The 18,754-nt window shown below is 41.4% G+C and overlaps 1 protein-coding gene across 3 annotated transcripts in view; it reads right to left on the bottom strand.

Moving 5' to 3' along the window:
* Nucleotides 1-18,754, bottom strand: part of sik3 (SIK family kinase 3) — a 29,377-nt gene that overhangs the window by 8,141 nt on the left and 2,482 nt on the right. The window contains exons 2-16 of one of the 3 annotated variants that reach the window (XM_022760461.1): nucleotides 10,132-10,248; nucleotides 9,381-9,444; nucleotides 8,754-8,915; nucleotides 8,432-8,556; nucleotides 8,142-8,265; nucleotides 7,240-7,358; nucleotides 6,567-6,677; nucleotides 6,329-6,460; nucleotides 4,641-4,721; nucleotides 3,984-4,093; nucleotides 3,525-3,681; nucleotides 3,256-3,405; nucleotides 3,074-3,147; nucleotides 1,905-2,039; nucleotides 465-606 (exon numbers count right to left, since the gene is read on the bottom strand). In XM_022760461.1, coding sequence (XP_022616182.1) covers nucleotides 465-606; nucleotides 1,905-2,039; nucleotides 3,074-3,147; nucleotides 3,256-3,405; nucleotides 3,525-3,681; nucleotides 3,984-4,093; nucleotides 4,641-4,721; nucleotides 6,329-6,460; nucleotides 6,567-6,677; nucleotides 7,240-7,358; nucleotides 8,142-8,265; nucleotides 8,432-8,556; nucleotides 8,754-8,915; nucleotides 9,381-9,444; nucleotides 10,132-10,248 — 1,803 coding nt within the window. Of the gene's footprint in view, nucleotides 1-464; nucleotides 607-1,904; nucleotides 2,040-3,073; nucleotides 3,148-3,255; nucleotides 3,406-3,524; nucleotides 3,682-3,983; nucleotides 4,094-4,640; nucleotides 4,722-6,328; nucleotides 6,461-6,566; nucleotides 6,678-7,239; nucleotides 7,359-8,141; nucleotides 8,266-8,431; nucleotides 8,557-8,753; nucleotides 8,916-9,380; nucleotides 9,445-10,131; nucleotides 10,249-18,754 lie in introns of those variants that run through there. The other 2 variants (XM_022760462.1, XM_022760463.1) reach the window with 2 other exon arrangements.

The raw sequence follows: 18,754 nt of genomic DNA, 5'->3' as shown, positions 1-18,754 counted from the left end.
GGTGAGGTAATTGTTCAGTCATTGGTATTGATCAATAACCTTATCCCTCCATAGAATAATGCTTTATTTTCTCATATGGACACTGAAGGAAAATGAATACTGTAATTTCTCATAAAAAGAAAAGAAGAAAAAAATGCATATTTATTGTTGTTATAATATTAAAATCCCCTAAAAAGATTTCTAGGAGAAAATGAGAATTTCACATTATTTCACTGCCAGATGATCTACATTTATTTTTCCAAACCTAAAGATATGCAGGCATAAAATTCTGAACATACCAAATACATCTAACACTAGCACAACCAAGGTCAGGAATGAAATGTCAATGTGAAGCCGGTGTTCTCTGGTGATTCGTGAGGACAAATTAATTTTCTTCCTGTTTCATTACTACCAGCTGTTTGATTACCCAAAAACTTGTTGATGTTTTCCCCTGGTATGCTTTGATACTGAGTAGAGTGATGTACCTGCTTGAGTTGCTTAATGAGGCTGCTGTTCTCTAGATGAGCCTTGAAGGCCTGGATGGTGGCGGCGCCGTCAGAGAACCGTCTGACAGGTGAGAAGCGCTCCATGGGGAGATGAAGGGTGTTACAGTCCTTATAGCTGGATCTGAGGAGGGGACCACAGGGAGCAGACACAAACACGTGTGTACACAAATACACACACACGCATGCACGCACACGCACACACACACACACACACACACACACACACACAGTGACATAACACAGACACACATGAGACACAAACACATGACAAGCATGAGCTCCTCAAACTTACACAAAACATTACAAGTTTAAGTATCTGACAGTGAAACATTTAATGTGTAGGAAACGTAAGGACCTCAAAATTCACACAACTTATATGAACTGAATCCATGCATAATTTCATCTGTGCTCTCAATCATGACAAAATGATGATCAGTTTAAGGTAAGTGACATTAAATACATACCATTGTTAATGGAAGTTCGTCTAAAGAATTCTTCTTGAGAAATTTTTCTACAGATAAGCTCTTTCCTCAACTTACCATTGATGACAGACTCTGTGTGATGCTTCAGAGTTTTCATTGCTCAGTAAAGGCTGAATAAACAACTACTGCATGTTGGCATGCTTCATAGAAAACTAAATTACTGGACAAGACGCATAGCTGACAGCTGGCATCGTCATCACACCAGTCACAAGAATGACATTTTTCATCAAAAAATGAGTCCAGTTATAACACCATCTCCAAAAAGTGCTCCATGAAGAAAGATCGAACCTCTAGCTTTACACATCGATTCTACCTCAAAAGAGCATGCCTTCTTTAACAACTGGCACAAGTTTACTCATCTCAAGCCCTATTTTAGAAAACAGGTCCTGCCTACCACTGCATCTAAATAAAAAAGAACACCAAGCTTCTAAACTGAGTCGAATGAAGATGATACTAACGGGGGACAACAGCTGGAATTAGAACATGGACAACACAAAAAACACAAAGAAATATGGCTACTATGGAGAGAATATACACAGAGATAATAAATTAGCTTTAAGGGGTTCTGCTAAATCTTTGGCGTGAACCTGTCACATACCTGCTCTTTCCAGGTTTGTGGGGAAGAAAGTTATTTTGAATCAGTTTACTGGTGATGTGGAGGGATGTCTGCCCTGTGCCACACCCTCCACCTCCGACGCCACTATTGACAAAAAATATCCTTCCTCTTTGGAAGGTGCACAACCTTCAGCTGGTGCAAGTACTTCATCAGCAGTGTGTGTGTGCGTGTGTGTGTGTGTGTGTGTGAGATCAGCTGTGTGTATTTGTGTGAGAGAGAGAAACAGAGGGTTATGCTTGGTATCCCCCTCATTTAATGTGTGCGTCTGTGTGTTTGTGTGTGTTTGTGCGTATACAGCTCGGAGCGGGCGTGTCCCCTCACCGGGTGTGTATGTCGGGGGCCCAGCCCCCCCTCTGGCGGGGGCCCTGGGGCCGCTGTGACTCTGCCGAGGGCTCGCCATGCGATGTGCTCATTAGCGCGTGCGTCGTGTGCCGCTTGGAGCGGTTCGCCAGGTACCTGGGCCGCAGGGAGGGGGGAGGACGGGGGTGAGGGTGGGAGACAGGAAGCAGCGCTGGTCAGCTCTCTGTCCTCATTGGCTAATGGAGACAGGGGGGGGAGGCCCACCCCTTCCCACCTCTGCCAATGGGTGCCATCATTCATATCATCTTAGCCAATCAGAAAAACAAAGTAAAATTACACCACAGATGGATGTTAAAGCTTATGGGTATCCCACAGCCCCCAGCTTCCAATTTAAGGACTGGACTGGTTGCCATTTGTAATCACTGGTTTTGCAAGCTTCAGAGTTAGCAAAGCTGTGTGAGAAAGAGTGAGAAAGTCGGGAGGATAATTTGGCACTTACTGAAATGAGAGAGATAAAGAAGCTCTTGGCCAAAGAGTTTGAGAGATAGGAGGGCTGGATTTGGCAGATTCAGTTTGGAATTGTGGCAGAAGGCACTTGCGCGATGGAGAAAGGAGGAGAGATGGGATAAGCACCACAGCAGAGTGGCCACCTCCCGTGGGAAAAAGCAGAGCAGCCTCAAGGCACTCACTCCCAGCAACCCAGGACACCAGCGAAGTCTACAGAGGCTGCTGTCTGAAGAGGACCAACTGGGAAACCCTAACCTGGACTTCTGAACCCAAAACCACATCTCCATATACCAAACCTGTGACTAGTTTTACACTGGTTCTGCCTAATCTGTCACACTAAGCCTGATACATATTCTGCTCATTCTATCAAAGCTCTTACTTTGGAAAATTTTCTAAATTCTTGCATATCTTTATCTCAAAAAGTGCACAGTTCTGCTGTTTATTGTGATAGTTTTTATGCTTTGTTGTTTTTTTTGTTTTTTTTATTAACACATCTCCCCTACTCTAAAATTTGCACACTAAGCTTCTGGTATAAAAAAAATCTAGTGTGTCCTTCCTTAACTCAACATTCATAGAGAACCCACTGTTCTACAGTCACAGGTTAAGGGCCTTCCAGAGCATCCAGTTTAGGCAGCACCTCTGTATAGTATATCCCATCACCAAAAACCATCACCGTGGGTTACCTCTGTACCGCCTCTTGGTCTGGCTCTCCATCCGAACCCTCCTCATCCACCGGAGCTACTGCAGGGATCGGGTGCTGAGAGGGGCAGAAAGTTTACTGATCAGCACTCCTACATTTTACATGGTGGGAGAATAAACAAATTGCACACTTACAGAAAGCCTTGGGAATAACATCTATACTCACTGGGCTGGCGACAAGTGGTGAGGGCCCCCGGGGCCTCTTGAGGAGCTGAGCGTGTAGTTGAATGTTAGCCCCACCGTCGGAAGCTCTTCGACCCAGAGGCCCCATGCCATTGAGCAGTTGCAGAGTAGGTGGCTGCAGCAACGACTGCTCCTGGAGCATCAGCAGACACAAGTGGTCAGATTGGAGAGGAAAATCAATAAAATTGATATTTAGACCCTACTAATGCCAACTGAAAGAACCCACCCCCAATCTAAACCAACTCACTGTACCTTGTACTCCAGCTGCTGTGTGGGCTGCAGGCTCTGTGTGGGCATGAGAGTGTGCATTTGGCCCATAGTGGGGGCCAGTGGGGGGAAAGGAGGCTGGGGCACTGCACCGCGTGGGAAACCCGGTGGCAGTTTCTGGAGGTCCTCCTGCATCTCTGTCCTGTTGTGGGAGGAGAAAGAACGACAACAGTAACGGAAACAGTCAATGGTTTTGGTTATGTGCTAGAATCTATTCGTCAACATTAGTTAATGCCTTATTTGGCATAGATTATTTAAATGCACCTTAAATAACCCACACTCCACTATCAACATACCTAAGGTCAGCTGGTGTGTTTGCTTCTCTCCTACTCTCTGTGCTCACAGCCGAAAAAAATGCAACTAATGCAAAAGTGCTAATGCAACTAATGCGACAACAGAAACATCGCTCATTGTAGATTGGAGTGTTGTGTGTTTATGTGTTACCTTTGGTCTGGTACCCCCACAGTGTGCCGCCTCATTGAAAGGTAGCGAGCCATGGCCTCAGGAGACGGCTCCTCTCCTTCATCACTGTCCAGTGCCATGCTGCCATCCGGCTAAACAACAAATACACACACATATATGGTCATTAGTGATGGCCTTTGGAAGTATGTGTTGCGGGCGATTAGTCTAAAGAGGGTACACATTTTTAAAGTATTTCATTTCTAATGTAGATGCTTCAAAATCCAGGTCTTCTATTAAAATCCCTACTGCAATGCAGTGATCTGACGCATTCTTGTGTTTCACAGTGTTTGTGAGTCAGCTTCAAGGCTCTCTGTGTGTACATGTATGTGTGACTGCGTGTGCCTGGTCAATACCAGGTTATACTAACAGTTGTAAACTGTACTAGTAGACCTTAAATAATGGGCCGGCAGCCAGTGACCGATGCAAATCATCAAATATATGAAGACCAAATGTTACTGACTGAATTGTGTTGCAAAGAAGTGTTGCAGCAATGTTTACCAGTTTGAAGCAGTTTATGTTAAAGCCATGGTTGGGATTTCAACTTGAACAAACTGATCCTAGAGTGCTCATCAGACATGATCACTGTTGGCTACATACTGCCAGGCTGACGCAACCAGGTGGACGCCCTACTTGACTCACCTCAACAATCTGGTTCTCTGGGTTGATGAGCTGGACATGGGGAACGGTCATGCTAACAGGATTACCCTGTGGATCTGTCTGCTGGCCACACACCCAAACACAAACACATACACACATAGAAACATGCACATACACAGGTCAAACAGGTCATGTGAGGATTGCACTGATTTTGAAACAATCTTCTTAGTGCAGTGGGATTGGCAGATGTGGGTTAAAGCCAATCAACTCCATTCAGTGGATAGACATGATGAGTACTCTAGGTTCGACTGATCAAACAGTCACATGAAACACTCCACTCTTCAGTGGAGATCATCAAAGAAAAAGCCCAATGCTTCTTTAATAAAAAAAGAGAGAAGAAATCAGTCAAAAGTCAAGTCAAGTTAATTTTACTTGTATAGCGCCAATTCACAACAGAGGTTATCTCAAAGCACTTTTCAAAAAGAGGAGGTCCAGTCCTTCTCTTTATAATATTATTTACAGAGTAGCAACGATTCCCAAAGGTGCTTTCAACAAATCTATTGTTCCTCAAGCTTACAATCAACTTTTACCTTTATGCCAATGAAGAAGCTCTAAATATAGTGACATTTGACCCTAAACAGGTGTGAGCAATACAACCTTTTTCCCCTCTGAAATGAATGTTCCACATCATTTGTGATCCAACAGACCACAAATATACCAGCCAAATTGGGAATAACACTTACAAGGATTTCCATCTTAGAAGAAACCGGAAGCTGACTTAACCTTTGACATCATAACCCACATGAAGAAAGTTACTCAAAATGACTCCTGAACACAACACTCTGAGTACAAATCTTGGTCTCTAGATTACACAATTTGAAACCATCTGAGTTCAAAAGGAGTAGAAAAATACCATTAACTGTCCTACACACTATATTAGTAATTAAACAGAAAAATGCTTAATGTGATTGTCAAGCAAGAAAAATACAACTTCAAGTTGTACATTATACTGTTACTGCTGCAGTGCTGCTTTAAATTAAAACTATGTGAACTAGTGCGTGTGCCCAAATGTACGAGATGAGCTGCCAGAAGGATTTGTATCCCATTTGGAAGAGATAACTACAGAATAAAAACGTACCACACGTCATGCCTGTCAGTGAAGCCTTAAGCCTATTAGGGCAAAGTTCTGTTGTCACAGAGGTGATTCCCAGCTGGAAGAGAGCAACTGCAGCGTCTGACTCAGGTTTTAATGTCATGTGACATGGTGACGTTCCGCAGCGCAGGTGGCAATTTCTAACCAACATGCATTGCTTTAAGTCCAGCATGCATCATGTTAAGTCAGCGCTGTGCAGCCTTGCATTAAGTTGAATGAGCCTACTGCCTGTGTGTAACCTGTGGATGTGACATAGTCCATCAGGTGTTGTGGGAAGGACATCTCCTTCGTGTGTGTGCTAAAACCAAAAAGTGTGTGTTTATCACAGTAATGGCTGTATTGCAAAATCCATGTTGTGACACCGGTGACAGTGACTGCACGGAGTGTTAAGACAGTGCTGTGACCCACTGGCTCTAGGAACCTTGTTTACAGTTATTTAAAACTTGTCACAGAATAAGACAAACTCTCCACACAACTATCAATGTGTCAAAATGGACACAGCAGCTGGAAAAGCCTCTATATATATATATATATATATATATATATATAATAACAATACCAAAGAACAATGACTCACCTGTACAGCATTAAGGGGATAAATGGAGCGCGGCGTGGGCTGGGCAACACGCAGGGTCTTGTGTTTCTTGAGGCGGTCAGCCAGTAGACTGTAGATGGCACTGTAGTGATCATATGCATCTGTTTGTAGGGACTAGAGTGGATGAAGAAAGAGGATAAAAATAAGTTGTTGAGATGACGTTTTGACGAAAAGGCAGTGCTTAAATACATCAGTGCAAATCAGCTGCGTCTGGTCCAACCTGAAGCGTGCGTTCTCGGTCCAGGCCCATCTCAGACATGGCTATCAGCACCTGCTCATTGATGAGCTCTGTGTCTCTCTCTGTCTTCACCTGCTCACATTCTGCTATCAACTGCAAGGGAGAAGAAATGGGGAGAAGAGATGAAGGGGGGGTGGTGGCAAACTGCCATAATGTCAAATGAAAAACAGCACTTTAATTTGTGAGCTTAAGAGGTGCTGGTAAGTGAACAGAACCAGGCTAGCTGAAATCCCATGGTTCCAGTCTTTATGCTAAGCTACCTGGCAGTTGCCTATAACTTTACATATATTTAAATGGACAGATGGAAGTGGTACCAATCTTCTCATCCAACTCTCTGCCAGAATTTGAGTGAATTTCTCAAAATGTCCAACTTTTGCTTTAAAATTATTTTCCAGAAATAATATTTTGTAAATGTAACACATACAGTATAAGTGATATTTGCTCACGAAAGGCTGTCAAGAAGTCACTATCATCTAACTCTACTAACAGTGGCAAAAAGATATGCAACGGACAGCATGGGAGGGATACAATTACACCACACTGAAAAGGAAAATTCAGCAAGTAAAGAATTATTTTGCTTTAGGTTAATGGTCAGTGCATGACGCTACCCAGGAGTCAAGATATCTACTGCTGAATACGTCTAGAGGGGTCTCACCCTGTCGAAGTCTGGATCTGGGTCTCCTTGTCTCATCCACTTGTTCTTACAGATCTGCTCCATGGTTAACCGTCTGCTGGGCTCCAGAACTAACATGTGTCTGATCAAGTACTCACAGTCTGCAGTAACACACAAACATATACATGCATTCTCACATAAGACAACACCACTTGAAATGTAATGTATTGAATATATAGTATATTAAGAATTACTTGCAAAGAAACTGTAAAAATGACCAACAATAGTGTTAATAGTTTGAAAAACAGACATTTATTCCCACATAGTTTTCTTGATTATGGTAGTTCGGTCAGCTTTTGTGGAACAATAATGAAAACATACTGTAAGTAGTCTGCATTTCTTATGACATTTCAAAAGGTCACTTCAAGTGATACTCAACCCATGATCTTTTAATCAGATGCTCACTCCTTGTAGATTCAAATGCTAACTTAAAAAAAATGGTAGCAGAGAAAAGTACAGAGTACAGAGTTGTTGCTGCTAGTTACAACTAATCATGATTTTAAAATGAATCATTTAATGGCATAAATAAATCTCAACTTTCACTAAAATTTTTTCTTAACCCACTGCCTATCTGCTTGTTCAGTTCATTGCATCGTTTCCATTTTGCAGGAGGGGTTTCAATTAATGTTTTTATTCTTTTTCCAATGTGAAATCTTGAAACTGTTGGAATCAAATGTAACATAAATTCATGCCACTGTGAACTGCCACTTTTTAAGAGAGTGCTTGATGTTAACGTAATAAATCTTGGCGGAGTATTCCTCTGAAATTTCTTGGCCCTTTGATGTAAACGAAGCTAGTGAGATATTGCACCAGTTAAGGTGTGGGCTAGAGGAGAAGGTGGTGAGACATCAGACAAAGGGAGTCCTAGTTGACAGAAGTCCTACCTGTGGACATGAAGAAGGGGATACGGAACTTGCCGCTGAGGACACGTGCCCGCAAATTTTGTAGAGTGCTGCCATCAAAAGGCAGGGCGCCGCACACCAACACATACAACACCACACCTAAGCTCTATAGAAAATACAGCAGAAACAAACTATGAGTACACGGTTATTAGACAGAGTTGGGTATCTTATTTTGAGACAAAAACTTGTTCTAGGCTCCTTCAGGATTCTTGTTTCTTTCTAGCTGTGTTGCAGTCCATCGGGGCCTAGTGCATACCTAAAAGTCTACTCACCCATATATCTACTTTCGGTCCGTCATACTCCTTGCCCTCAAAGAGTTCTGGTGCAGCATAGGGAGGGCTGCCACACCATGTCTTCAACAGCTGGCCTCGAGAAAACAGGTTACTGAAGCCAAAATCTGACAGGGGGAGAGGAGAAGTTTATTCAATCTTATCACTTTCCTCAACAGCTTAAATGAGTAAATTCAATCAATTGAGGAAAAATGCTCCAAAGGCACATGCTGACACTTGCCTGCAACCACTCACCAAGAGAGCTCAAATACACTAAATTAAGTTACCCTCCCATACACTCTTAAGTGCAAACACACACACACACCTGCGATTTTGATGTTGAGGTTGTGGTCCAGGAGCAGATTCTCAGCCTTTAAGTCTCTGTGGACGATGTTGCGACAGTGACAGAAATGGACTGCTGCCACAATCTGCTTGAACTTCTTTCTGGCGTCCTTCTCTGCCATACGCCCGTGAGCCACCAGGTGGTCTACAAGCAGGGATGTAATAATTACTTATTGTGATTGGCCAGTGAGCCCAGTCCCGTTGTTGTGCCGTAATAAACACCCCTGCTGCGAAATACAACCCCATGTACATTTGGTGTAGGTTTAATCCTAACCAACCCTCACTGTTCATGCCTAACCCTAAACTTTACTGGGGGCTTTTCATGGCAGGGGTGCTTATTACAGCATAACACTGGTTAAACTCTGTGTATTGTAATATAAGATTGAACATACAGTGTAAAGTCTCTTATAACCAAAACTCAGATTTAGATTATTTATTTAGTAACATTGAGACATTTTAAAGATGAGTGTCCTCAAAAAAATTTTGAAGAAAAGTTTTAATTGGATTTTGCATATTTTTACACCAGTTTAAACTCAACAGGAACCAGAAACACAAGCTAAAAGGCAGAGGCAGTAATAAAAGGGGAATCCACAACAAGCACATCCCTTACCGAATATCTCTCCACCGCTAGCGTACTCTGTGACCAGATAGATCATCCTCTCCGTCTCCATCACCTAAAGACATAAACAAGTGATAACAACCAGGACCTACAAACCCTCAGACAGACCAACATCTAGTGATGGGCGGTTCACCCGTTACGCAACAGAATGAGTAAGCAGTGTTTGGCATACAAACAGTAGGATTTATATAGAACAGAAAACTGCCTGCGTCGTGTTCAACATATGTATGTGTATGGATTTAACTTCAACATTAAGTATATAAATCTTAATGATGGCACATTCTTGTGAGTAAGTGGCAATTTAGACTGAATTGTGTTTAAAACACTGGGATCCGTTTCATACAAGATGCTGGACAAGTTGGCATGTGACAGGTTGGTTTGGTGTTACAATCCCCATACAGCTGGAAAAGTCTGGGTGAGGAAAACAAACAGGAAACTCTTTCTTTCCTCTACTGAGTCTCACCAAAGCAAAGTTCATAGTGAGAGGGTTGTGGTTGTACTGGGCAGCCCCCCAGCTGTACACCGATGAATGTGGAAAAGAACTTTCCCTGGTTAAAAACTGCAATAATTTTCCAGGTACAGGCAGTATTTTTGCACAAATCAGTCAAAAAAACAATGACAGATAACACCAGATCGTGCAAAAGCAACACATTTTGCATTTTGTTCTTTCCCTATTGGGCCATGAGTCTCAGGTGTAAGATCTGAGCAGGGCACCTTGTTTGCTTTGTGGGTGAGTGTGTACCTGGTAGAGGCGGATGATGTGGGGGTGCTTCAGCAACTTCATGATTTGCACCTCTCTGAAGATCTTTTTCAGGTTCTCATCGTCCAGCTGGGTCTTATCCACTATTTTTATAGCCACCTGGAGACAGAGAAACAAGAAAGGGACAGAGGGAGAGATAAGGATGAATGACGTGGTGAAGAGAGAGGGCAAGATTAAGAAGGAAACAGTGAGTGAAGGAGGAGGTGTTCAAGACAGAAAGAAGTGAAGGAGAGTGAACAAAACAAGAAAGATTTCATCTTAAAGCATGCAATGTGTTTACTAGATCTTGAGTTATCTAAATACAGATAATACAGTTCACATAAATGGTATTAAATTACAGGCAACAATTCCAGGGCATGGCCCCCATGCCCCTGCAATATTGCTGTGATGACACAATAATCATAGAAGAGCAAAGTGCCAAGAAAATAACCAGCAAAGAAGGTAAGAGGAAAGTGTGAGTCAGACAGACTCAATCCAACATGACCTGGCACAGCAAACCTATTAACAAAAAAACATGATAAATACGACCAGAAAAATAACAACAAGAAGATACTATAATTAGACGCACGATTGCTTGTACTTCTTAAAGACGAACGGCCAAATTATGTGTTGCCAAACATCGTGCTTTCTTTGTATTCCAGCTTGTTTGGGTAACCTGACCTACACCATGACCTTCCACTGCGAGCACGACTCTTGCGTAACTGCTGAGCCCTCGACAATGGCTCCGGCAGTGTGGACGGTGATGGTGTGTGACAGGAGCTTTGCTCTGCCACTTAGGAATGGGTAGACGACTTTAATGACTTAATCAAGCGCAGCTAATGGGAGTGCCCCAAAACACAGCTCCTGCCAAAAATAGATGAGTGAGTAGGCTGTGTGAAAAAATGAAAAGCATGTGTCCAGCGTCAACACACACCCCAACACAGCCGAGTGCCATCCCGAGTTCCCCTTTTCCTGATAACAGACATGAAGATGAGTCCATCTGAAGCCCGACAAGGCTGACTTCCTGCTGCAGACAGGAAGGGGAAGTGAAGGAGAGCCAAGAGGGGGCTTCTGAGAGCACAGAGCCACATTTAAAAGTGGCATTAATCCAGATCAGTGTGTGTCTCTGTGTAGTTTCCCTTCAGGAGCATTAAACAGTTGTGGAAAACTTGTGTATTGGTAGAGTTAATGTTCCCTCTAAATGTAGTCATTTACAAAGACTGATGTCGGTTGACCAAAGTAGAGTTCAAGTGCAGTTTATTTGATTATCAAATTAAGCGTTTTTGTGGATGAGTTCTTCATTTAAATAGGCGATGATGCATCGTGTGTTTCTTTGTTGTTAAAATGTAAGAGTGCTCTTTCTCTTAAAACTGTGGTGTTTGTACCTGTTATGCTTTTTTACTATGTTCGTTGCACTTCTTGTCCTGAAATGTCTGACCTACATTGCACTGTGGTCCAGGAGGAACAACATTTAATTTTCCTTTATGTTGACATTGAATTGAGTGAGAATGACGATAAAACTGAACTTGAACAGTAAAGAGTACGGTGTCAGAAGCTTTTAGATGCTTCTAACCCACCAAACACAATACATATTGCTTCTGAAATCTTAAAAACAGCCATTTATAAAAACACAGAACATCAGCAAAAATAGTATTGTTAAGTTTTATTTAAAGAACATCCGTCTGTCCAGATTCATAATATACAGTATGTAGTGAAGACTTTGCATGAATTTAATATAGGATATAAAATGTGTTATTTGTGATTATTATAGTGATATATAAATAAGCTTGATCTGACTTGACTTTGTTAAGCTTTGTTTTTCTCCACATATTCCTTCTATGTGTTCTAGGGATATCCCTAATGACTAATTTCTCTGTCAATTAAATAGAAATTTAAATGTACTACTCGACTAGTTTAGAGTAAGAAAACAATCAGAAAACAGTCAAATTTGAGCACAATTTAACCAGGATGACAGTGTCTGCTGGTTAACGATGTAAAATTGGTTAGCAGAGTGTAGCGCAAGTTAGCAACAGTAGCGCCAGCAGTCTTCTTTCTTTGCAGGTTAACGTCCACATCAGGTGATTACATGCCTGACACAGCCTACAAATAATCTTATTTTAATTTTTGTAGATCAAAACACTGCCAAACAATGCTGGTTTTACTAGATATCATCTGCCCCACTTTCCAGTATGCTTGTTTACATCATTCAGGCGTTAGCGGGATGAGAGGGGGGCTGCATAACATCTCATGTGCAATAGTTAACAGGTGTTGTACAATAATAAAAAACGAATAAAACACTTTAATCGGCTAGTATTCCTGGTGAAGACTAGTCAACTAAATAATTGAACGTTGCTACCCTCGCTAATCACGCACATCACAAGCTTGGCCAATAAAGTTGATGGCCAAGCTGATCAAGAGCACAAACTTCTAGCCACGACAGCCGACAAGGCTTCAAATATGCAAAGAAGCTACAAATTCTAAAACATGGGTGCTTGACATACCATATCTTCAACCCGGCAACACAGAAGATCAATATAATTGCCCAAGATTAGTGTCACCTATTCAATATACAACCAAATGTGAAAACCGACTTTGATCTTTGACCTTCGTTCATCCTTGATTCCAGGTGAACGTTTGTGCCAAATCTGAAAAACTCCCTTGAGGCCTTCATGAGATATCGCATTCACAAGAACAACTGTCACCGGCGCGATGGCATAAAAACAATCCCTGTCATGTATGTTTAAGTGTATATGAGGTATTTTAAGCTCCAGGAATCTATTCTTGGCATTGGCAGTCATCCAGTTTTGTTGATGTAATCACTCCCCTCTGCGTCTTCTGGAGGGTAACAATAGGACATCACACACACACACTCAAACATATGCCGGCATCTACACATACATATTATGCTCATTTTAAGGACATCGAGTCCTTTTGAAAATGAGGATACAGAGCTACTCTGGCTAAATGCTGCAATTGTACAGAGGCTTGATGCGTGTCTAAATATAAAACCTTGTGCCAGGGATATTGCTCGATGACTACATGTCGAAGATGGACACAATGGCACAACTGGGAGTTAAACTGACACTGTTGACTCTCAGGCTTTACATACTGGTCACTCAACTGCTGCTTCTCTTACCACACAAACTGGATGATTGTAACAGGCACAGGCCGAGCTAGACCAGTGGCAATGCTAGCTGGTATGCTGAACTGTCCAAACAACCATGTGACCAGTGTCTATCTCAAAGGTTGGTCATCCAGCATTGGCAGCAGCCAAGGCACAGTAAATGTGTTGTGGCTGAGAGTGTGTACCTTGGTAGCCTTGGGGTCTTCAATCTGCTTTGCGCTAGCTTCCATGACCATGGAATTTTCTATCAAAAGATCTGGGTGGGTACATATACACACACACACACTCCTGAGAGGCCTGCTGTAATGAGATGAAGTGTCACATAGCCCCTCCGATCACAAGACTGTGACCTCAACATAGCACCATGCCAGTGCAGCTGGTGCCCAGCAGAGGAGTCTGGACCATGTACTGTACATTACTACAACACACACACGCCAATTCCAGCTTCACAGTACACAAGAAATAAATGTATGCGATGGCAACAAAACAGGTCAAAATAAAACATTTGCAGACCTAGCAAACAATCTATTATTGCACATACCACAAGATTTCAGGGGATTGCCAGCTTTAATTCAAATGTAGAACAACAATTCAACTACCATATGAAGGCCAGTAAGACTGAGATTACTGGGAGCTTGTTAGATGCTTATGACACAGCAACACTTAAAGAAGAGCCAAATGTCCTCCTGTATAAACATTAACAGTGCATTCAGGAAGTTACATTTTGTTATGTGGTGTTACGATTAAATCAGGTTTACAAATTCCAACACCAGCAAGATGTTGAATAAGTCAAATGTCTGGAACAACATCCACTGTCACAACGGTGTACCGTCTACAGTTGGAAGTGGGACAAGTGCATGTTACATGTTCATGTGTGTTTACACACATACACACACACACACAGTGGTGTGGTGACATAATGTATGAGGTTAACCTTCATCAAGAGGTGACACAGATTACAACACACACAGGAGGTGTAATGTCCAGACTTAACCCATACAAGCATGTCAGAGTTAAAAAACACACACATCCCTGTTCAGGTGAAAAACATGGCATAATGGCCATCTGTAAACCTGCTGTTTACAATAGCTTACAAGAAGCTTCTTGGTACGAAGTTAAAATTGTTTCTAGTGTGCGTGTTGCGTAAAGTCACAAAAAACATCACACACACACAAGATATGGTCACAGCTGGTCAGCACACGTTCCACCACTTTATGCCTGTAATATCCACGCACAAATACAGTATGAGTCAGCACAATGCCTTTCAGAGACGTTCTACTTGTGTGCTACGCATGTATGAATTTATGTGTGGAAATGACTCAGTGAAATGTGTCAAGCTGAAAGTACAAGACTGGGGACATGCTACAGTGTGGAAAAACTGGACATCACATTAATCTGCCATTTACACTTTTTTTTTCCTTCTTGCATAGCAGCATAAATTTTTACATGCAGAGAAGACCTGATCATGACCAGTATTTGTTAACTGGTTTTGATGAACTCATACATCACAACAGCCAGTTGCATAGGGCAACACACATGTGACAATTAGTTGCATTAGTGCGAGTGTGACCAGAACTTCAATACCATCTTTAATATGGTATCATAGGGCATTTACAATATTTTTGCAAATTAAAAATCCATTTCTCAGTGACAGCAATGGGGCAAAAGCCTAAAACTGCAGCTGCCACATGACCAACTGACTGAGTCCGCATGGTCCTAATTCCCATTTTGGCAATGGCGATTGGTGCCTACAAAGAAGAACCAGCTGTTCCAGTTTTGCACTGGGTTTACAATATGACAAACAGATCTCCACAGGAACAAACTCTTCTTGAAGATATTTCATAGACTAAACAATTAATGGACAAAATGATGATCAGGTTATTCTATAGTGAAATAAACATCAGTTGAAGGCCTGGGTCACAGTAATGGTGGGTAAAGGGACTATATGTACTGCAACCTTGCCTTATCTTTTCCATTGTGTGCAATGTTGTAAATTAATGAGCAGAACTGACATTATTGGATTTCAATAACACAATTTCACCTGATTATTCAGAAAATTTATTTAATTTTAATCATATTGCCCACACTTGGTGCACATAAAATGTTGGATGGATAGCTTTTTGTAAAGCAGTAGCATCAACCAAACACCTAAGCTCTTGTCTATCGCAACAATTCTTCTGGCTGGAAGAAGTGCATCAGCAGAGCTACAAACATCTTCACTAAGCAATCAATTCAATAGGAAAGAAGTCAAGGACCCGGCCTGTCTAAAGCACTAAGGTGGGAAACCCAAGCTCATTGGACAAATTCTGTTGCACCCAGCTTGCTGCTTTGGTGAATAAAAAACACACATCATAATAATACACAGTCTTCATGACAGACAAAAAGCTCAGCCAATGGCAAGTCAGTTCCATTCAGAATTGGTAGTTGGGGTCTGGAAACATCACCATCGCTATGGAAACCAGCAACACTTCAATGGAACGACCTTTCCCCAACTAGGAGCCTTGGCAACACACAGTCGCCTCTAACAACAGGCAGTGCTGTGGATGATGATGGCTCATGGTTGTGATTTTTAACTGCCACAGTGTGCGCTGCCATTTACTGTTTGTACATGGTTACAGGGCACAAGCAAAGGTGCACAACAGGATAATATTGGTCAGGCCCACAACATCCTCTGTCATGTAACAGAGAGACCCACAGAGTCTGGACTGTGTTCTTCCCCTTTTGAAGCTGGCTGGCTGCAGATTCACACAACTGAGGATGCAGCAGCAGATGACTAGAGGCCAAGAAGATAAGTCAAGCAGAAATGCCGCCTCTGTCATATTATTTACCTAAATTAAATCATATTTGAATGTGACTATGTGTGTTTTTGAGAAACAGAGGGGATGATGTATGTTAATAGAGCTGTGCGCGAGTGTGTGCGAGTGTGACTGAGGGAGTGAGTGAAATTGTTACACAGTACATTAGGCCTGTTACCTAACGCTTGCCATCCTGCCTGCCCTCTTCCTCCTGCTCATCCTTTTCTTGCCTAAAAAACACTCGAGAGTAAAGGGGAGAAGACAGGAAAAAGAACGAGGAAAAAAACTGCTTCCCCACAGAGAGGCAGGTCAGGACACGCAGCACAGTGCCATCTTTTACCAATCGCGCTCACCATGCTGTGGGCACAAAAAGACAGAGGGCTTTTCTTTACTTGATCATTAGTCGGGTTCATACAAAGACCATACCACCTTTGTTTCACAAGTATGCACATACACAAACATTCACTGTATTTTAGTGGGTTTATCAAACATGACAAACACAAGTAAAAGCTTGTGCTAAAATAGCTACTTAAATCTGGTACATTGCTGTCATACAGGTACCTTACTTAAGACAAAAAGCTGCACATATTTTGATGGCAGATTACCAAGGCGAACACAACTTGTCAGTTACATGACAGAACATTGATGGTAATCACCAATTATTATTTATACATTTTCAGCAAATAAATGTATAATTATTCATCAGTAGTGGAAAAAATTATGCTGCCCTGAAAAATAACATTACAAGTATGTTCTGCAACACTCTGGTTGCATCACATGTCCTTGTGTCATCATTATCACTGAAAATTAGCACTCACCATAGAAAGGCCAGCCAGGACTGAAGATGATTTATTATACCTGAGTGGTAGCAATGGACCTTTTCTAAAACTTTCAGGGCCAGAAAGATAATGAATGATGAAAGGACTTCATTGACTAATTAATTTACTGTGCATAAAAAAACAATTCCATACAATAGCTGACAGTGGCTGTTAAAAGGATATGCAAAATAATGTGCAAATTTGCCACCTGTTAAAGTGGTCAGGATGTGAAATATCATCTCAAGTAAAGTGCATTGAAACTAAAGGCGACTACAGGCCTAATTAATAGGCTATCAAATTATGGTGCGGGATGATTGGTTCCATAATCTCAGTCATCAAAAATAATTCCTTCAATTTAGCTATCTTTCTATCATACCCAAGAAGCAATGTGCATATACTGTGAACATTTAGTCTCTGTACAAGTCCTACATCATGTTTAAAGTTTCCATAACATTTGAGAATATTTTAAAGGACTTTGCCTGAAATGAAGATGTACTAGAAAATCATGACACATCAGTGAGTACTGGCTTTGACTGGTTACATCAAACAATGGACACGGTCATGGAATTCAGTTGGGATATTTTCTAATGTAAACAGTTTATTAGCACAAAATTTGTCCGAACAATTTTAGTAATATATTTGTGATTTATTAAGCAACGATTTACTGTTGATCTCAGTTTATATCATTATTATATAATTATTAAAAATATTTGCCTTGGTCTGTTGGTCATACAAAGAAAGCTACATAAAGGTGTCACCTCAGGCTTTGGGAAATTCTGAAGTTATACAGACTAAACAAGTAATTGATTAAATTAAAAAATAAACATAAAAAGAGATAAAAAGGTTACCAGTTACATTATTTATCATCATCTGCGAACTTTGTAAAATTGAATTGTTATTCATAAATGACAATTTATTTTGCATGTCAATTAGTTTAAATCTTTATTTCACAGTGCTTGGCAGCAACTAAAATTCAGCTATTTCTGAAAGTTGACCCAGGCTCCTACCTCATTTTAGAAAAATCAAAAATGAAAATCAGAGAGAACACACTGGCTGTTGGTGCTGCTGCAGTAATCGAAAACAATCATAAATATCAAAAGCAATGATAGTTTGGTCAGAGCTACACCTGAAGTAAGTCATTTATTGTGTCACCCTGAGCTAATAGAAAACTCATGTCCCTTGTTGAAGGGTCGTGACCAGCAATAAAGTTTATGGAGAGACTGAACAATGAAACCAACATTTATCAAGACAACAGCAAAGCGTGGCCCATAGGCCTCTAGCATAGCATCTGTGTGAAAGCATAAAAACTCCTGTTTTGACTTCCACTTCACTCGCTGACCTTTGTCTGGAGGAAATGAACTTTCACTATTACAACATCCAGGTGCAGCACACTAGCTATCTGCCACTGAAGGTTTGTGTTGTGTGACTGCCTCTGTGTTAGCAAAAATACCTGTGCCACAAGTATTAGGAAAATACATGGTTAAAATGATAGTGTGTGTTGGTAAAATAAACCTGAAACATATTGCCTGTTGAATGTTTTAGGTTTAAAAGCAACAGAGAGCAAATGAGACATATAAAGGGACCATCTCTCTCTGGGCTTCTAGATCTACCAAGTATAAATAGTCAGGTCCTCTTCAGTGTGACTGCACTGCAGGGTATCATCCAGCTCCATCTAACAACTGAGAGAGTTGTTAGGCTATTTTTGACTAGTCAGCATATCTCATTGGATTGTTATAAAACCTAGACCATAAAACAAGGCTCCAAAGCGCATTTCATCTGATGACTGATCATCATATCCATATTCATGATATCCACAGGCATGTGAAAGCACACTCCTATTCTTCTGATATTCATGAGCAACTGGGGACTCTGAAACCTCTACACTAGTT

The sequence above is a fragment of the Seriola dumerili genome, unplaced genomic scaffold (genome assembly GCF_002260705.1).
Source record: "Seriola dumerili isolate Sdu_G_001 unplaced genomic scaffold, Sdu_1.0 BDQW01000337.1, whole genome shotgun sequence".
Taxonomy (NCBI): Eukaryota; Metazoa; Chordata; class Actinopteri; order Carangiformes; family Carangidae; genus Seriola; species Seriola dumerili.
This window is presented reverse-complemented; position numbering and strand designations above follow the sequence as displayed.